A 15,122-nucleotide genomic window follows, 5' to 3' on the forward strand; every position below is an offset into this window, starting at 1 on the left:
TCACAACAAGAAGTAGGCCTCTATTACAAAACGCTTTTGTTCTCCCCACTTGGGTCAGGTTAGAACAAAAACATGTGATTGGAGGCATTAACATAGCTGGAGGTCTTTCTTCAGGATACATGCCGCTGTTTTTCGGTTGATGACATTTTCAAATTGAGCCCATTTGAGGTTGCTCGGGCGAGCATCATTGTCAATTTGATTTAAGTTTGTTGCCCCCACTCATTGGATGGCGAAAACATCAGAGCGCTAAAAATTGTCGTTAAAGTTTGATGTCTTTACTGAATGGTACATGGGTTAAAGGAAAATTAAAAAGCATTGACATGAAAAACAAATTTTTGTATTACTTTAGTCGCGTGTTCCTCTTGTAATTTGGTTCAGTACAGATTGTCACAAAATAAGCTAATTTTTTCAAGGAAGGACAAAATTTTAGATTCCCGCTTTTAAACCAAAAAAGAGCCAAAATGAATATAATGTAGTAATCTTATTTTGAGACACTTTGTAGTTCAATGTCAAATGAATTTCAACTTTGCTTCTCACAAATTGGATGAGCACTTCTCAGATTCAGCAGTTTTAATCTTTTTTTGCACAGTTTAATCGCACTTAACTAACACTATTTAAGCTACATTAATATTTTTTTGGCTAGATATCTAGCCGTTATGAAAAAACGTTTTCGAGTTCATTTCTTTAATTGTGTTGTTGTGTGTGTATGTCACTGTGTGTGTCTGGGAGTGTGTAATTGTGTCTGCGTGCGTTTGTATGCATGCATGTGCTTGTGTGTTTGTGTTTATGCGCGTGTGCGTGTGTGTGTCTGTTTATCTGTGTGCGTGTGTGTCTGCGGGTGTATGATAAAAACAGCCTTAAAATTGTTACAGAGTTTTTTTGCTAGCAAACTATAACAAAATATAAAAGAGCAGTGACATGAAAAGCTGTGTTTTGTTTTACTTTTTGACTCATGTACCTTTATTAATTTGGTAAAATACAGATTGTCTCAATATACACTAAAAATGGAGAAAAAACTTTATATGGTTTTCTTCTTTGCGAAGTTAAAAAAATAAGCAATTGCTTCTCAATAAAACACAAAAGACAAAATAATTTTACTGTAGCAAAAATTTTTTTGTAATCAAAAACTTTGTAGTTCAATGTCAAATGAATTTCAACTTTGCTTCTCACAAATTGGATGAGCAGCTCTAAGATTCAGCAGTTTTAATCTTTTTTCTGTAGAGTTCAATCGCACTTAACTAAAACTATTTAAGCTACAGTAAAATTTTTTTGACTAGAGAACTAGCCACTGTAAACAAATGTTTTCGGGTTCATTTCGTAAAGTATGTTGGTGTGTGTGTATGTCACTGTGTGTGTTGGGCGTGTAATTGTGTCTCCGTGCGTTTGTGTGTTTGCATGCATGCGTGTGTGTTTGCGTTTGTGCGCGTGTGCGTGTTTGTATGTGTTTATCTCTGTGTGCATGTGTGTCTGCGGGTGTATGATAAAAATAGCCTCAAAATTTCGGCATATTTTGCTAGCAGACTATAACATAGTATTAAAAAAGCTGTGACATAAAAAGCTGTGTTTCGTTTTACTTTTGTCGCATGTACCTTTAATAATTTGGTTCAATACAGATTGTCTCAATATACGCTAGAAAGGAAGAAAAAATTTTAAATGGGCTTCTTCTTTGCGAGGTTGAAAAAATAAGCAATTGCTTCTCAATAAAACACAAAAGACAAAATTATTTTACTGTAGCAAAAATTTTTTTGTAATCAAAAACTTTGTAGTTCAATGTCAAATGAATTTCAACTTTGCTTCTCACAAATTGGATGAGCAGCTCTAAGATTCAGCAGTTTTAATCTTTTTTCTGCAGAGTTCAATCGCACTTAACTAAAACTACTTAAGCTACAGTAAAATTTTTTTGACTAGAGAACTAGCCACTGTAAACAAATGTTTTCGGGTTCATTTCGTAAAGTATGTTGGTGTGTGTGTATGTCACTGTGTGTGTTGGGCGTGTAATTGTGTCTCCGTGCGTTTGTGTGTTTGCATGCATGCGTGTGTGTTTGCGTTTGTGCGCGTGTGCGTGTTTGTATGTGTTTATCTCTGTGTTCATGTGTGTCTGCGGGTGTATGATAAAAATAGCCTTAAAATTTCGGCATATTTTGCTAGCAGACTATAACATAGTATTAAAAAAGCTGTGACATAAAAAGCTGTGTTTCGTTTTACTTTTGTCGCATGTACCTTTAATAATTTGGTTCAATACAGATTGTCTCAATATACGCTAGAAAGGAATAAAAAATTTTAAATGGGCTTCTTCTTTGCGAGGTTAAAAAAATAAGCAATTGCTTCTCAATAAAACACAAAAGACAAAATTATTTTACTGTAGCAAAAATTTTTTTGTAATCAAAAACTTTGTAGTTCAATGTCAAATGAATTTCAACTTTGCTTCTCACAAATTGGATGAGCAGCTCTAAGATTCAGCAGTTTTAATCTTTTTTCTGCAGAGTTCAATCGCACTTAACTAAAACTATTTAAGCTACAGTAAAATTTTTTTGAATAGAGAACTAGCCACTGTAAACAAATGTTTTCGGGTTCATTTCGTAAAGTATGTTGGTGTGTGTGTATGTCACTGTGTGTGTTTGGGCGTGTAATTGTGTCTCCGTGCGTTTTTTGTGTTTGCATGCACGCGTGTGCTTGTGTGTTTCTGTTTGTGCGCGTGTGCGTGTGTGTATGTGTTTATCTCTGTGTGCATGTGTGTCTGCAGGTGTATGATAAAAATAGCCTTAAAATTTCGGCATATTTTGCTAGCAAACTATAACATAAAATAAAAAAAGCAGTGACATAAAAAGCTCTGTTTCGTTTTACTTTTTGTCGCAGGTACCTTTTGTAATTTGGTTCAATACAGATTGTCTCAAAATACGTTAATATTTTAAGGAAGAAAAAGTCTAAATGTGGTTCTTCTTTGCGAAGTTAAAAAAATAAGCAATTGCTCCTCAATGAGAAAAGAAAGCCAAAATGAATTTACTGTAGCAATCGTTATTTTATAATTGAACAATTTGTCGTTAAATTTCAAAGTAAACTCAAGTTGCTTCTCACAATTTGGGTATATTCGAGCACTTTTATTTTTTAATTCTACAGTTCTGTCACCTTTAACTGACACCATCTAAGCTCCAATGATACTCTTTTTGTTTAGGAATCTAGCCTAAATTAATATTTGTTTTCGAGTTCATTTATGTTTCTCTCTCTCTCTCTCTCTCTCTCTCTCTCTCTCACGCTCATCTCGCAATTCAGGGGCCTTGATAAAAACTTCTGCCGTTCTGATAAGACAACCAATCTAGGGAAATAAATTCTATGTTTTCAATGAATGGCAGAATGTTGTTATATAAACTCATTAATTGAAAAAAAAATTCCAATAAAATTGTGCCTTAAAAAGTCCACCAAAATGCTATTATAGACAGAAAGACTACAACAATTTCTGGTAAGTACGATTATTGAACCCTAGAGAGAAACTTATTCGCAAGGGGAAAACTTTACAAAACACGAGTACAGTGCAATTTTCTTACAGTTGAGAAAATTGGCACCTCAATAAAATTCCTGGTAATTTTCCCTTTAACTAGGGCTCAAAACCTTTTGCTGTCAAAATATTTTATAGCCGTAATTTTAGCAGTTCATATTTTTTCACAAAATTCTCAGATGGTTGCTCACATTTTTCAGTTTTTCAAAAGTTTACAGAGAAATGCGAGACCAACAAAATGTGATTGGAGGCATTAACATAGCTGGAGGTCTTTCTTCAGGATACATGCTGTCGTTTTTCGGTTGATGACATTTTCAAATTGAGCCCATTTTAGGTTGCTCGCGCAAGCATCATCGTCGAATTGATTTAAGCAACAATACAAACAAGAAGGACGAAAAAGAACGACACTAACTTTGATTTTCGGAGTGTCTTTAAAAAAATGACTGTCCGAAAACATTATCATTTAGGTTGTTTTATTCATGGTTTTAAGAAAATTTAATTTTCTTTAAAGTTGTCTTTTCGAACTGGTATGCTAAATAAAGAAACAAAATTGAGATTTTTAAATTCATTTAACGGGAAAATATTAACTTTTGAAAAGTCAAAAGATGTTTTCATTTATTTTACTTAGGATACCATAAAAGTGAATTACAGAACTTTGGAAAATTTTGTATAGAAAAAGTTGAATTATAAAACTATTTAAAGTTCTATAAAATAGATGTATGACGTTTTATTCTTGGTAAGGTTTTTTGTGGCAGTCAAACTGGGAGGGCGGAAGACTAAGACCCAGAGAGTAATACTTATCGACAGTTTCATAAGTGAATACAACTTAAAATATTAATTGACAAAAGAGCTGCCCGCCTTCTGATTATTAAGCAAACTTTTCACCGTTGTTTTCCACTGTATTCAGGTGCAAATACATGTACAACGCCCCAATTAAGTTTGAAAAAATAATTCCTCTTTATAACAAATTAATAGCTTATCGCTAAGTTCCTTCGATAAGATATCTGTTGTTGAAGTTTTTGTTTGCTTCTGTTAAAAGTTTTATGCCGTCAAAAAGTCAAGTCTGTTCGTCACAATTTTTTTTTGTTGCACAGATTTTGATGCTTTTTGCATGCTTGACATGGAATTTTCGTCTTAACTATACAATAGTTCTGTTTCTTCCCAACATCAAAACCTGTTGTGCAGCATGGAAGAAACAACACAAAGCAACCAAAAAGGAATCAAAGTTTGAAAATGGATAAAACAATGAACCCAACTTTATATGCACAATGCCTTCACCAAAATTTTCACAAACCCAAGAAAAAGAGGGCTTTTGAAATTCTTTAAAAAATGAAGTTACCTTTTTCGTTCCTAATCTCCCTTCAATCCTAATCATGAGCCATGGGATTACTGTGCGTCTGTTTCCGGGAAATTTGCAACTCTTTTACCTCTAGTAGATTTCATTTAAAGAAATAATCCATAAAATGATTTTTAAAAAGCGAATTAAAACTTTCCACAAAAAGAACTTACTTTAGAATACATTGCATGTTTGTTAAGACGTTCCAAAATTCTTCAACGGTAATTTTAAGCCGAAATTGATTACAAGATGGAGAACAAAAACTGTTCTTGAAAACCTCGAAGAAGTACCTCTGGCTATTTTCCCCCTAATATCCTTGCTCTTCTAAAATAAATTTTCAAACTGTTTTACTGTTTTTAATTGCATGATTTAGCATGTGACAATTTGATGGTCGATGTGATTCGTAAAAAGACGTTTTCACGTTTTCAGAAGATAGAGTTCAAAATGAGCATCGATGCTCAGAATCAGCCCAAAATTTATTCGGGACCTTTTTTGAGTTCTGATATTTGTGACCTTCAAATTTTGCTATTCAATTGGTTCATTACGATAAAATCGCTTTGTTGTAAACGTTTCTAAGTCCAATTTTAGACAAACGTTTTTGACAAACTTTATCAATCACAGGGACCTTTCGCACGACTTTGTTTCAGTTTTTGAATTTTTTTGCCATCTTAGTCCGAGTTTCATTCAAGAGCCCAATTTTTTTGTACATATGAAGAGTGGTCGACTCCAGAAGCTACCGCAATTTCTTCGACGCAGAAAACTATAGAATAAACATAACAGAATTTCTCTCAAACAACCTGCCGGTGAACGGTTCGCTTCGGTAGTAGCTAGTGCTCCCAGCTGTTGCATAAAAAAGACCACAGGACTAATATTACTACAATTTTTGTTTGAGAGAAAAAGATTTAGCCAGAGATTCGAAGTAAACACCCTAAATTCTTCCTCCTCGATAATTGCCGTAACGGAACACGTAGCGCATGTCAAAGCTCTGAGAAAACCCGAAGAATTATTGCTTCCGCGCTTTACCAGCTAAACTCGAGAGCAATGACAATCGAATAAGTATCAATGTTGCTGACTGCCAATGCTCTGTGTGCTTCCATAATCGACATCTTGAGCTCGGCATTAGGCTCTGAATTGGAAACCTTTACAGAAAGAGAGCCAATACTTCCATCTAGATGTCAATGGTAAATTTGAAAAAAAATAGCTAACTAAATATCAATTCTATATTTCATATCAGAGAGCACATAACCATCAACGTTTAAAAGGTGATTTGGGAATAACAAAGCAAAGAACCTTATGTCCCATTCTCTTATACAAGATTACTACTGGAATCCTTATCAAATAGTCTATAGGCTGCAAATAGTATAGTTTTTATTACTTTGAGTGACATTACGTATGTTGTATATCAACTTTACAATTTATTAGCACCTTTGCAAAGAATAAACGAATGAATCTAGAAGTTGCGATGTGTTTTGTTCGGAATTCTTTTCTTACGACTTCATCCGCTACTGTGTTTAATTAAACAGCAGCAGTTCTGTTTCAGCCATTCTTTCTTTGTGTCGGTTTGTGTTGTCCCATAACAACTGTGTCTAAATTTTCTGCTGTGTCAGTTTCTTCACCAAGTCTTCAATCTGTCAACACAAACTCGTTAAACGTTGAGCAAAAGAGGTGGTGGCGGAGAGCACGAGTTGGGGGCGGGGTGCTAGTATGCGGGGTTACAGGTGGAGGGGGTTGTTAAGTAGTGGTGGGGGGGGGGGGGCTGTTATAGGGGGATGTTGAATGACTTTCAATTGATCTCTTGATCTCCCCCGCCTGCGGGTTGTTTGAGATCCATCAGTATTTTCGTTTGCGTGCAATCAATCAAATGTCATTAACTGTTTAAATTGTCATCGTAGACTGTAGGCTTGTTAACTTTAGATAAGGAATTCTTCAAAAACATGAAATGGCACCATGTTACAAACATGGAACATTGAACGAACGAAGAATGAGCATCAAGTTTGCAGCAAATGAGAGAACATACCCGGCAGATTTCCGGAATAGCTGCGAAAGAACAAACTTGAGTGCCGTATAATAGAGATAGAAACAGATACAGATATAAGTTGTAAAAGCTATCGACGCTGCTCAAAAAGCTATGTAAAAAATTCGGCGATAAATTAATAAAGCTTGTTAAAATTCATTGCGCAGAAGCCTTTTCATTAGGGACCTTTATTAGACATATGAATTTAATTTTTTCAGCTTTGCTGTGTGAACAAATGTAAAACGAAAAAGAGCGTCAGACGACGAAACAAAAAAACATAGCAGGACAAGTCCTGACGTACAATTCAAAGAATTTTCATTAACTAAACAAAAAACTAGACCTGGAATGAACTATGAATGGATTGGGAAAACCATTTAGAAAAAAATCGAAAAAAAATAGTAAAAACCAAAGTGAAATTGCCGCATGTGAACAAAAAACCACTAGAGAGAAAGCGAATTTTTGTTCAAACGCCGTTTTCTCACTCTACTTTAAAATTAGAGCGAAAAAAATTCACGCCGCAAAACCACTCGCTTTTTCGCTCCACTTCCTGTTTCGGCGTGACCAAAATCACCACTCCAATTCGACTTCAAAAATCATGAAAATGTGTGAACAGATCTTAAAAAAAATACAGCGCCCAAATACAATTCAAATTCTTTGAATTGTAAAAAAACATAAGAGGACAAGTCCTGAAATACAATCCAAAGAATTAAATGAAAAATTTAGAAGTACTCAACCTGACCAGCAGATCAATTGGACAATGCCAGCCAAAACAAACAAAATCATCTCAAAAAGTTGAAAACTAAAACAATCAAACAAAAAATATACTCACTGCTAAAACTCTTGAAGCTTTTCCCTGAAGGTAAAATTTGATCCCTTTAAAAATACCTATTTCAAAAATATGTTCAAACCAATTTTTGTCTCTGAAATCGGTCCAGTATTATATCTGCAAGACCTGAAAATGATTCATTGGCCCTTGAAGATTGATTAATTCAGAAAATGACACAAAAACGCAAAAAAAATTGAAATCAATCGTAATTTTTAATGAAATCTTGCCGAAAATCGTGATATTAATATCTTCAGAACTATCTCTGTGTCTCTAGAGGATATCCAGTAACCAAATTCCAAGCCTAAATAATTCAATGACTCAAAAGATCAACAAGATAAACAAGGTAAAAGACAATAATTTTCAGAAAAAAATTCATCAAATAGAATTTCGTTCTATTAAAACGTTGAAAACCATTCCATTGCCCCCTAGAACCTATGTAATCACATACTATCGAACCCTGGAGGAGGCTACCTGGCGACTGAGGCAAAAAAAATGTTTTCAAAAAATTTCTAAAATTCGAAATGTTAAATTGTTGGAAACAATTCCATTGACACTAAAAACCATGCACTAACTTTTTATCAGACCGTGGAATAGGCTTTCTGGCCCTTGAGGCTGGACAAAAATAAAAATGACAAAAGTTTTAGGAAAACTTGAAAAAAAAATCGCAGATTTTATCCAAAAAATGCTAAAATTCGAGACATTAAAAATGCTGAACCATTCCAGAGTTGCTAGAAACTATGCAGTGCCCTAATATCAACCCTTAAAGGAGATTCCCTGGCCCGTGAGGCTGGAAAAACTCGAAAAATGACAAACATTTTCAAATTTGCGTGTTTGTAGTACCAAAATATATAGCTCATAAAATGGCTCATATTTTGTCGCGCATAAGACCTTCATCAACTTTTAAAAAGTTCAACCTAAGACTAATTAAACTAAACAAAAACTCAAAAAATAAAAAAAAAACATTAAAAATTCCACCATTTTGAGCTAAAAATCTAAAAATGACCTTTTAACCTTAAATTAAGGCCATCACAGCAGCTGCACCTCTCTAAGCACTTGGAGGACTACTAAAGCCCACTTTGGGCCTCTAATAAAACTCAATTCCCTCTGGGCTTTACCTGTTTATCCCGTTTTGACAGATCAAAGTCATTGAAAAATGTGTAAAAACATCTTAAAAAAACAGCGCCCCAATACAATTCAAATTCTTTGAATGGTCAAAAACCAAGAGCACCACAATATAACTCCACTCAGCTTACAGCTTCGCAGCTATAAAAAAACAGTTTGTTAGGTATGCTGACCTGCGCCTTGTAGATGACCTTGACATCTGACAGATCCATTCTCAGCTCATCCACTTCCTCTGCCTTCTCCCCATACATTGTCAACAATGTCTCGTATCTACAAATACCATCAGTGTCAACCATGCATGTCTGGTATTGTCCTAATGCCGCAAACAATTTCGCCATGGCTAACTAATCACTTTGTATAAACGTCTGGTTAGTTTATAAATTGACCTAATAATGTTTCCAGACAGCTACAAGTACCATTGAGACCAATTTTCTCAGACCACTTTTCAAATCTAGAAGAGCAAACCAATCAAAGTAAATTCGAGCTACTCCTCATTTCGCCATTGAAACATAACTTTTTGAAATTGAACATCTTTTGAAAACCTGAGCCTTTTAGATATAATGAGCAGCAAAATCCAGACAAAGTACAACTTGGCCACTCTATTCCAAAAGATTAAAAAACATACCCGGCAGATTGCCGGAAAATAGCCGCCGTTGATTCCAATAAGCATGATTGGGATTGAACGAATAGAATATATTAAAAAAAAAAAAGATTTTTGTACAAAAATATTTTTTAAGTCCGATTTATTTTGATGGCATTTCGTAGCTGAACATACTTCTGTTTCTTAGAGAGGCTACAGGGGCTACTATCAACACCAATAAGCATTAGAGGTGGTAACTAAGACTTATAGGAACGACGTTCAAATAGCGGGCATCTAAAATTGGGCTTTATGGGTTTATCCCGTTTCTATTTCTGACTTCAATTTTTTATACCGACTCTGTTCATTTTGAATTGCTTTGCCTAGCAACTGATGTTCAAATTCACTTTTAGCAGAATGAGAGAAGAGAGAAACTAGCCTAGAGAAGTCAAAAAGATTTCACGCAAAATGTCGAAAAAGCGGCAAAATGGTAAAGCGAAAAAAAGTTTGACGAAGTAAAAAAACATAGCAGGACAAGTCCTGACGTACAATCCAAAGAATTTTCATTGACTAAACAGAAAACTATACCTAGAATGGACTATGAACGGATTGGGAAAACCATTTAGAAAAAAATCCAATCCAAAAAATCGAAAAAACAGTAAAAATCAAAGTGAAATTGCCGCATGTGAACAAAAAAACCACTAGCGAGAAAGCGAATTTTTGTTCAAACACCGTTTTCTCACTCTACTTTAAATTTAGAGCGACAAAATTTCACGCCGCAAAACCACTCGCTTTTTCGCTCCACTTCCTGTTTCGGCGTGACCAAAATCACTACTCCAATTTGACTTCAAAAATCATGAAAATGTGTGAACAGATCATAAAAAAAACATAGCCGGAAGAATTCCGGAAACGACTCGAAGTGAAAATCCATTTAAACGCCATCCAACTACGCATCAAAAAAACGCGCCCTCACTAATTTATGACTATCTTGAAACAAAGTCATGAAACAAAAGAGTAAAAACAATAAAATCAAATCTGTTGAATAATGATAAAAAATCTGATCAAATTTTGTTATAAAATGAGATCCCGAAAAAAACTATCTCTGCCAAAATAACTTTATCAAACCAACTAGTACTTACAAAAACCATTTATGTGAATTTTGAAAAAAAATACTTTAGGCTAAATTATGAAAAAAAAGCTCTTAAAAACAACTTTCACTGAAAAACTGGAAAAAGTTACAAATTTTTTTAATATTTCAAAAAACATACAAATCCAAAGAAAAATTACCTTCAGCCAATAGGGTATCCAGCTGCTCGCAAAACAATAGGCAAGTCATAATAGGCAAAGAAACTTAGCTAAAAACAGAAAAACGAAAAACTGCAAAAAATTAAAAGTTCCAATTTTCGCCATTCTTTTGTCATAATTCTTAACAAAAAAATGATTCTTACCCAAACAACTGTAACCAATTGTTATCATAATATTGCTCAAGTAGAAGGGGTTTCTTCAATACCAATTTGAGCCAGTAAAACAATAATCGTCAAAAAAAAACGCAAAAATTAGCCCGAAAATCAGCAAAATACATTAAAAACCACCGAATTATCATAAAATTCATATGAATTTCCAGAAACCTTCAAATTAACACCGAAACCAGCCTAAAATTAAAACGAAATCATAACCAAACCTCTTAACGAAAACAAATGACAAAAAAACTGCTTCAAAATGCCGCACGTGAACAAAAAATTTCGCTCGCTTAGAGAAAATTTTTTCACATATCAATTTCTCGCTCTCTCAAAAATAGGGGTATGAACAAAAACCACTCTTTTTTCGCTCCGCACTTCCCTTTTGTTCAGCACCAAAATCACTCCAAATTTTTTCACGCGTTTCATTTCCCGCTTCAAAAATCACTCCAATAAAATTGATTAAAAACATAGCTGGAAGAATTCCGGAAACGACTCGAAGTAGAAATCTGACTATTCTCACTAATCAGATGCATCACCAGCATATTATCAATCAACAGACAGTGTAAGCAATTCACAAAGAAAAGACTGGAGTGGAAACTTGACAAAGGACCAAACCAAAAAATAATATTCTCCAAAAATACAAACGAAATTCTCTACAAAAAGATAACATGCAGCTTCCCATCCATAACTCATAGAAATCAATATTTATATATTTGGCTAGATCAATCGCCCACCTAGTAATTGCAGAGAAACGTTATACAACAAACTATAAAAAAGACTAATAAAAACTCTTTAACGAATTAGAGATTTGTATAATTTGTTTAAATGAAAACTGCCCTGCTAAGCCTTCAAGTGCAAATTCATAGCATCGACACCTACAAAAATGCTCTTTATTGAGAAAAAGTTACCAACAAAAACATTAAATTGGAAGAAATAGGCAATAAACTTAGAAAAAAGACAAAAAGTGGCCAATATTTACTCTGATTTACTCGATTTTCTTTAACAAAAACAACTCTAAACTAATATCAATCAAAATGAGAGACATCCAAAAGAGCTACAACAACTGACTTCCACTATAAAACTCGCCAAATGCTATCAAAGGTTGAGGAAGAACAGAAACGGCATTTAAAACCAAATTGAACAAATAAAAAACGAGAAAAAGTAAGGTATTTTTTAAATTTTACAAGAAAAAATAAAGCCATATAAAGTTACTTTGAGCAAATAGAGCAATGAAATGCTCGGGAAAAAATGGGCAAGTCATAGCAAGCTTAAAAAAATTGTCTACCATTGAAAAAAAAACGAAAAAAGCCAAAAATTTAAAAAAGTGGTTAAAAAATTCCTAATTTTTCTGCCATTTTTCTTCAGAAAAAATGTTTTATAACAAAAAAATTGTAATGGATTTGTATCCCCGATGATCCTTGAATAACGAGCTTCTATGCAAATTGCACTTAAAGCAGTAAAACAAAACAAAAGGCCAAAATACAATAAATTTCGTCGAAAAATCAGCAAAACTGATCAAAAACCTCCAAATTTGCATAAAACTCAAATTAACTACTTGAAACCTTCAATTCCTATCAGAACGAGCCCAAATCCAATACAATATCATAATCAAACCTCACAAACAAGAAAAATTGCAAAAAAACTGCTTTTAAAAGCCGCACGTGAACAAAAAAATTCGCTCGCTCAGAGAAAATTTTTTCACACATCAATTTCTCGCTCTCTCAAAAACAGCGGTATGAACAAAAAACCACTCTCTTTTCGCTCCGCTCTTCACTTTTGTTCAGCAACCATATCACTCCAAATTTTTTTACGCGTTTCATTTCCCGCTTCAAAAAGGACTTCTCCAATACTCCTCTTCGAGTCGTAATAAAAAAGACAGCGCCCCAATACAATTCAAATTCTTTGAATTGTAAAAAAAAAAATACGAGCGCAATAATAGCCGGCTGAGAAGATGAGGGCGGCTATTAATTATATACTAAACACGAAAACACCAAAAAATACCGTTCAATTCCTTTGAGCCTATTAGTTTATTTAAAACACTGCCCAAAAAAGTATCGTCACCTCTGTTGAAGTTCAGTCAAGTCCTCTTTGAGTTGAGTGAGTGTCTCCTTGTCATTCTGCCAGTCGTGTCTCTCGTTGGACAGACGCACAAAGTCCTCTCTCAATGTGATGTTCTGCTGCTCCAGCTTCCTTAGTTCCGTCTAAATAAAACAACCACAAATTACTCCCAAGTAAAGACGTTTTGTAATGGTAATACCGTCACAACGTGCATACAATATAATAATTGAAAGTGACTGAAACTCCAAAATCACAAGACAAGAACAAATGTCAACGTAAGTTATCCCCCTAAGACTACATATTGTCCCAAAAGTACATACTGAAATGAACAGATAATGCGGTCAGATCATAATCGCCCGTCGTCTGACCCACGAACTCCTCGGGATTAACATCAATTTTCTTTTTAAGAAGAATATATTGAAGGACAAAATATAGATTTGCATCAGGAGTTTAGTCCATGTCGTGGAAGCCAAGTAGTCGGTTGGAGAAATTGAATAACTATTGAAAGGGTTTTATTAAATCATGACTTAGCTACCGAATCAAATCGTTGTTACTATCACGTGTGTTTAATTCCATTTTCGTCATTGTCAATTTTGCGAGTTTTTAAAGGCACGATCTTGTAGGTAACAGCCCTGTAAATAATGGGCGTTCTTTAAACGTTATATCACAGATCAGATTCGAATTGTAGGGCAAAGTTTTTTATGCTTACCTGAAGAGCGGATGCCTCTCCATCCTTCAACTTGACTTGCGACTCCAGGAACTCCCAGGAAGACAGATTGCGAGAGTTGATGGGTGCACCATTGCCTCCACTCTTTCCATTAAGTCCATCTACAGAACCAGGCTGAAACGCAGCAACATCAATTTTACAAAATGAGATCCCGAGAAATGACGATATCTATTGACTTAATGAGATCAGTGAGCTACTTTCAATTCATTTGATAAATATATTCTAAATTAATGCAGTGATTATCACTTTGTTCCACAAACTTTTTAAACTTTAAATTTTGCTGCACAATCACATGAAAATAACTGATTGATAGGTTCCCCAATTAAAACATAGCCGGCAGATTGCCGGAAAATAGCCACCGTTGACGCGCTTGATGCATATCGGGATTGAAACAGAAAAAGAGATAAATTGACCAAATTTTTTCCTATTTTTTTAGTGTCAAAAAGTGTCTAATTTTTAGTGTCTAATTCGGCGTTTAGTTTCGGTTGGATTATAAAACTATACTTAATTCAGCTTCTAAATTGAAAGCTAATAAGCTTAATACCTATGTCAGCTAGCAAACACTCAAATGAACTCTGATAACCTAATTCTCAATGACTTAATGACCGGGCTTTATCGGTTCATCGTCTCTTTTGATTTTGCTCTTTTAACCTTGACTGTATTCACTATCTTGCGCAATTCATTTGAAACAGTGAGTAAGGTAAGCCAGAAGTCAAACGTGAAAGTCGTGACTTATGTAAACCGAAAAACGTGATCAAAAGGTAAAGCGAATCAGAAAAAAAAATATAGAAGGACAAGTCCTGACGTACAATTCAAAGAATGTTCATTAATTAAACAAAAAACTAGACCTAGAACGGACTATGAGTGAATTGGGAAAACCATTTAGAAAATCCGAACCAAAAAATTAAAAACAGGAAAAATCGAAGTGAAATTCACGCATGTGATTAACAAAACCACTAGCAAGAAATGGAAATCTGGTTCAACACAAACTAGAGCTAGAATGAGCTATGAATGGATTAGGAAAACCATTTAGAAAAATGATCCAAAAAACGAAAAGAAAACAGGGAAAACGGAAGTGAAATTGTCGCATGTGAACAAAAAGAAACTAGCGAGAAAGCGAACTTTTGTTCAAACACCAATTTCTCACTCTACTTTAAATTTAGAGCACAAAAATTTCACGCCGCAAAACCACTCGCTTTTTCGCTCCACTTCCTGTTTCGCCGTGACAAAAATCCCTACTCCAATTTGACTTCAAAAATCATGAAAATGTGTGAAAAGATCTTTAAAAAAATAGCAGGACAAGACCTGACGTACAATTCAAAGAACTGTCATTGACTATACAAAAACTAGACCTGGAACGGACTGAGTGAATTGGGAAAACCATTTCCAAAAAATCAGATCCAAAAAAAAGAAAAAAAATAAAAATCAATGTCAAATTCAATGTCACTAGCGAGAAGAAAAAATTTGGTGCAATTAAAAAAACTAGGCCTAATATGAACTATGAATGGA

At 34.4% G+C, this 15,122-nt stretch overlaps 1 protein-coding gene across 2 annotated transcripts in view; it reads right to left on the reverse strand.

Annotated features, from left to right (window-relative positions):
• Nucleotides 1–6,027: 6,027 nt before the first annotated feature.
• Nucleotides 6,028–15,122, reverse strand: part of LOC142345801 (TATA element modulatory factor-like) — a 128,378-nt gene continuing 119,283 nt past the window's right edge. For both annotated transcript variants that reach the window (XM_075398167.1, XM_075398166.1), the window contains 4 exons: nucleotides 13,596–13,727; nucleotides 12,890–13,029; nucleotides 8,965–9,061; nucleotides 6,028–6,457 (listed from right to left, as the gene is read on the reverse strand). In XM_075398167.1, coding sequence (XP_075254282.1) covers nucleotides 6,416–6,457; nucleotides 8,965–9,061; nucleotides 12,890–13,029; nucleotides 13,596–13,727 — 411 coding nt within the window. In that variant the 3' untranslated portion in view covers nucleotides 6,028–6,415. The remainder of the gene's footprint in view (nucleotides 6,458–8,964; nucleotides 9,062–12,889; nucleotides 13,030–13,595; nucleotides 13,728–15,122) is intronic.

The sequence above is a fragment of the Convolutriloba macropyga genome, chromosome 9 (assembly GCF_964194025.1).
Source record: "Convolutriloba macropyga chromosome 9, txConMacr16.3, whole genome shotgun sequence".
NCBI classification, from domain to species: Eukaryota; Metazoa; Xenacoelomorpha; order Acoela; family Convolutidae; genus Convolutriloba; species Convolutriloba macropyga.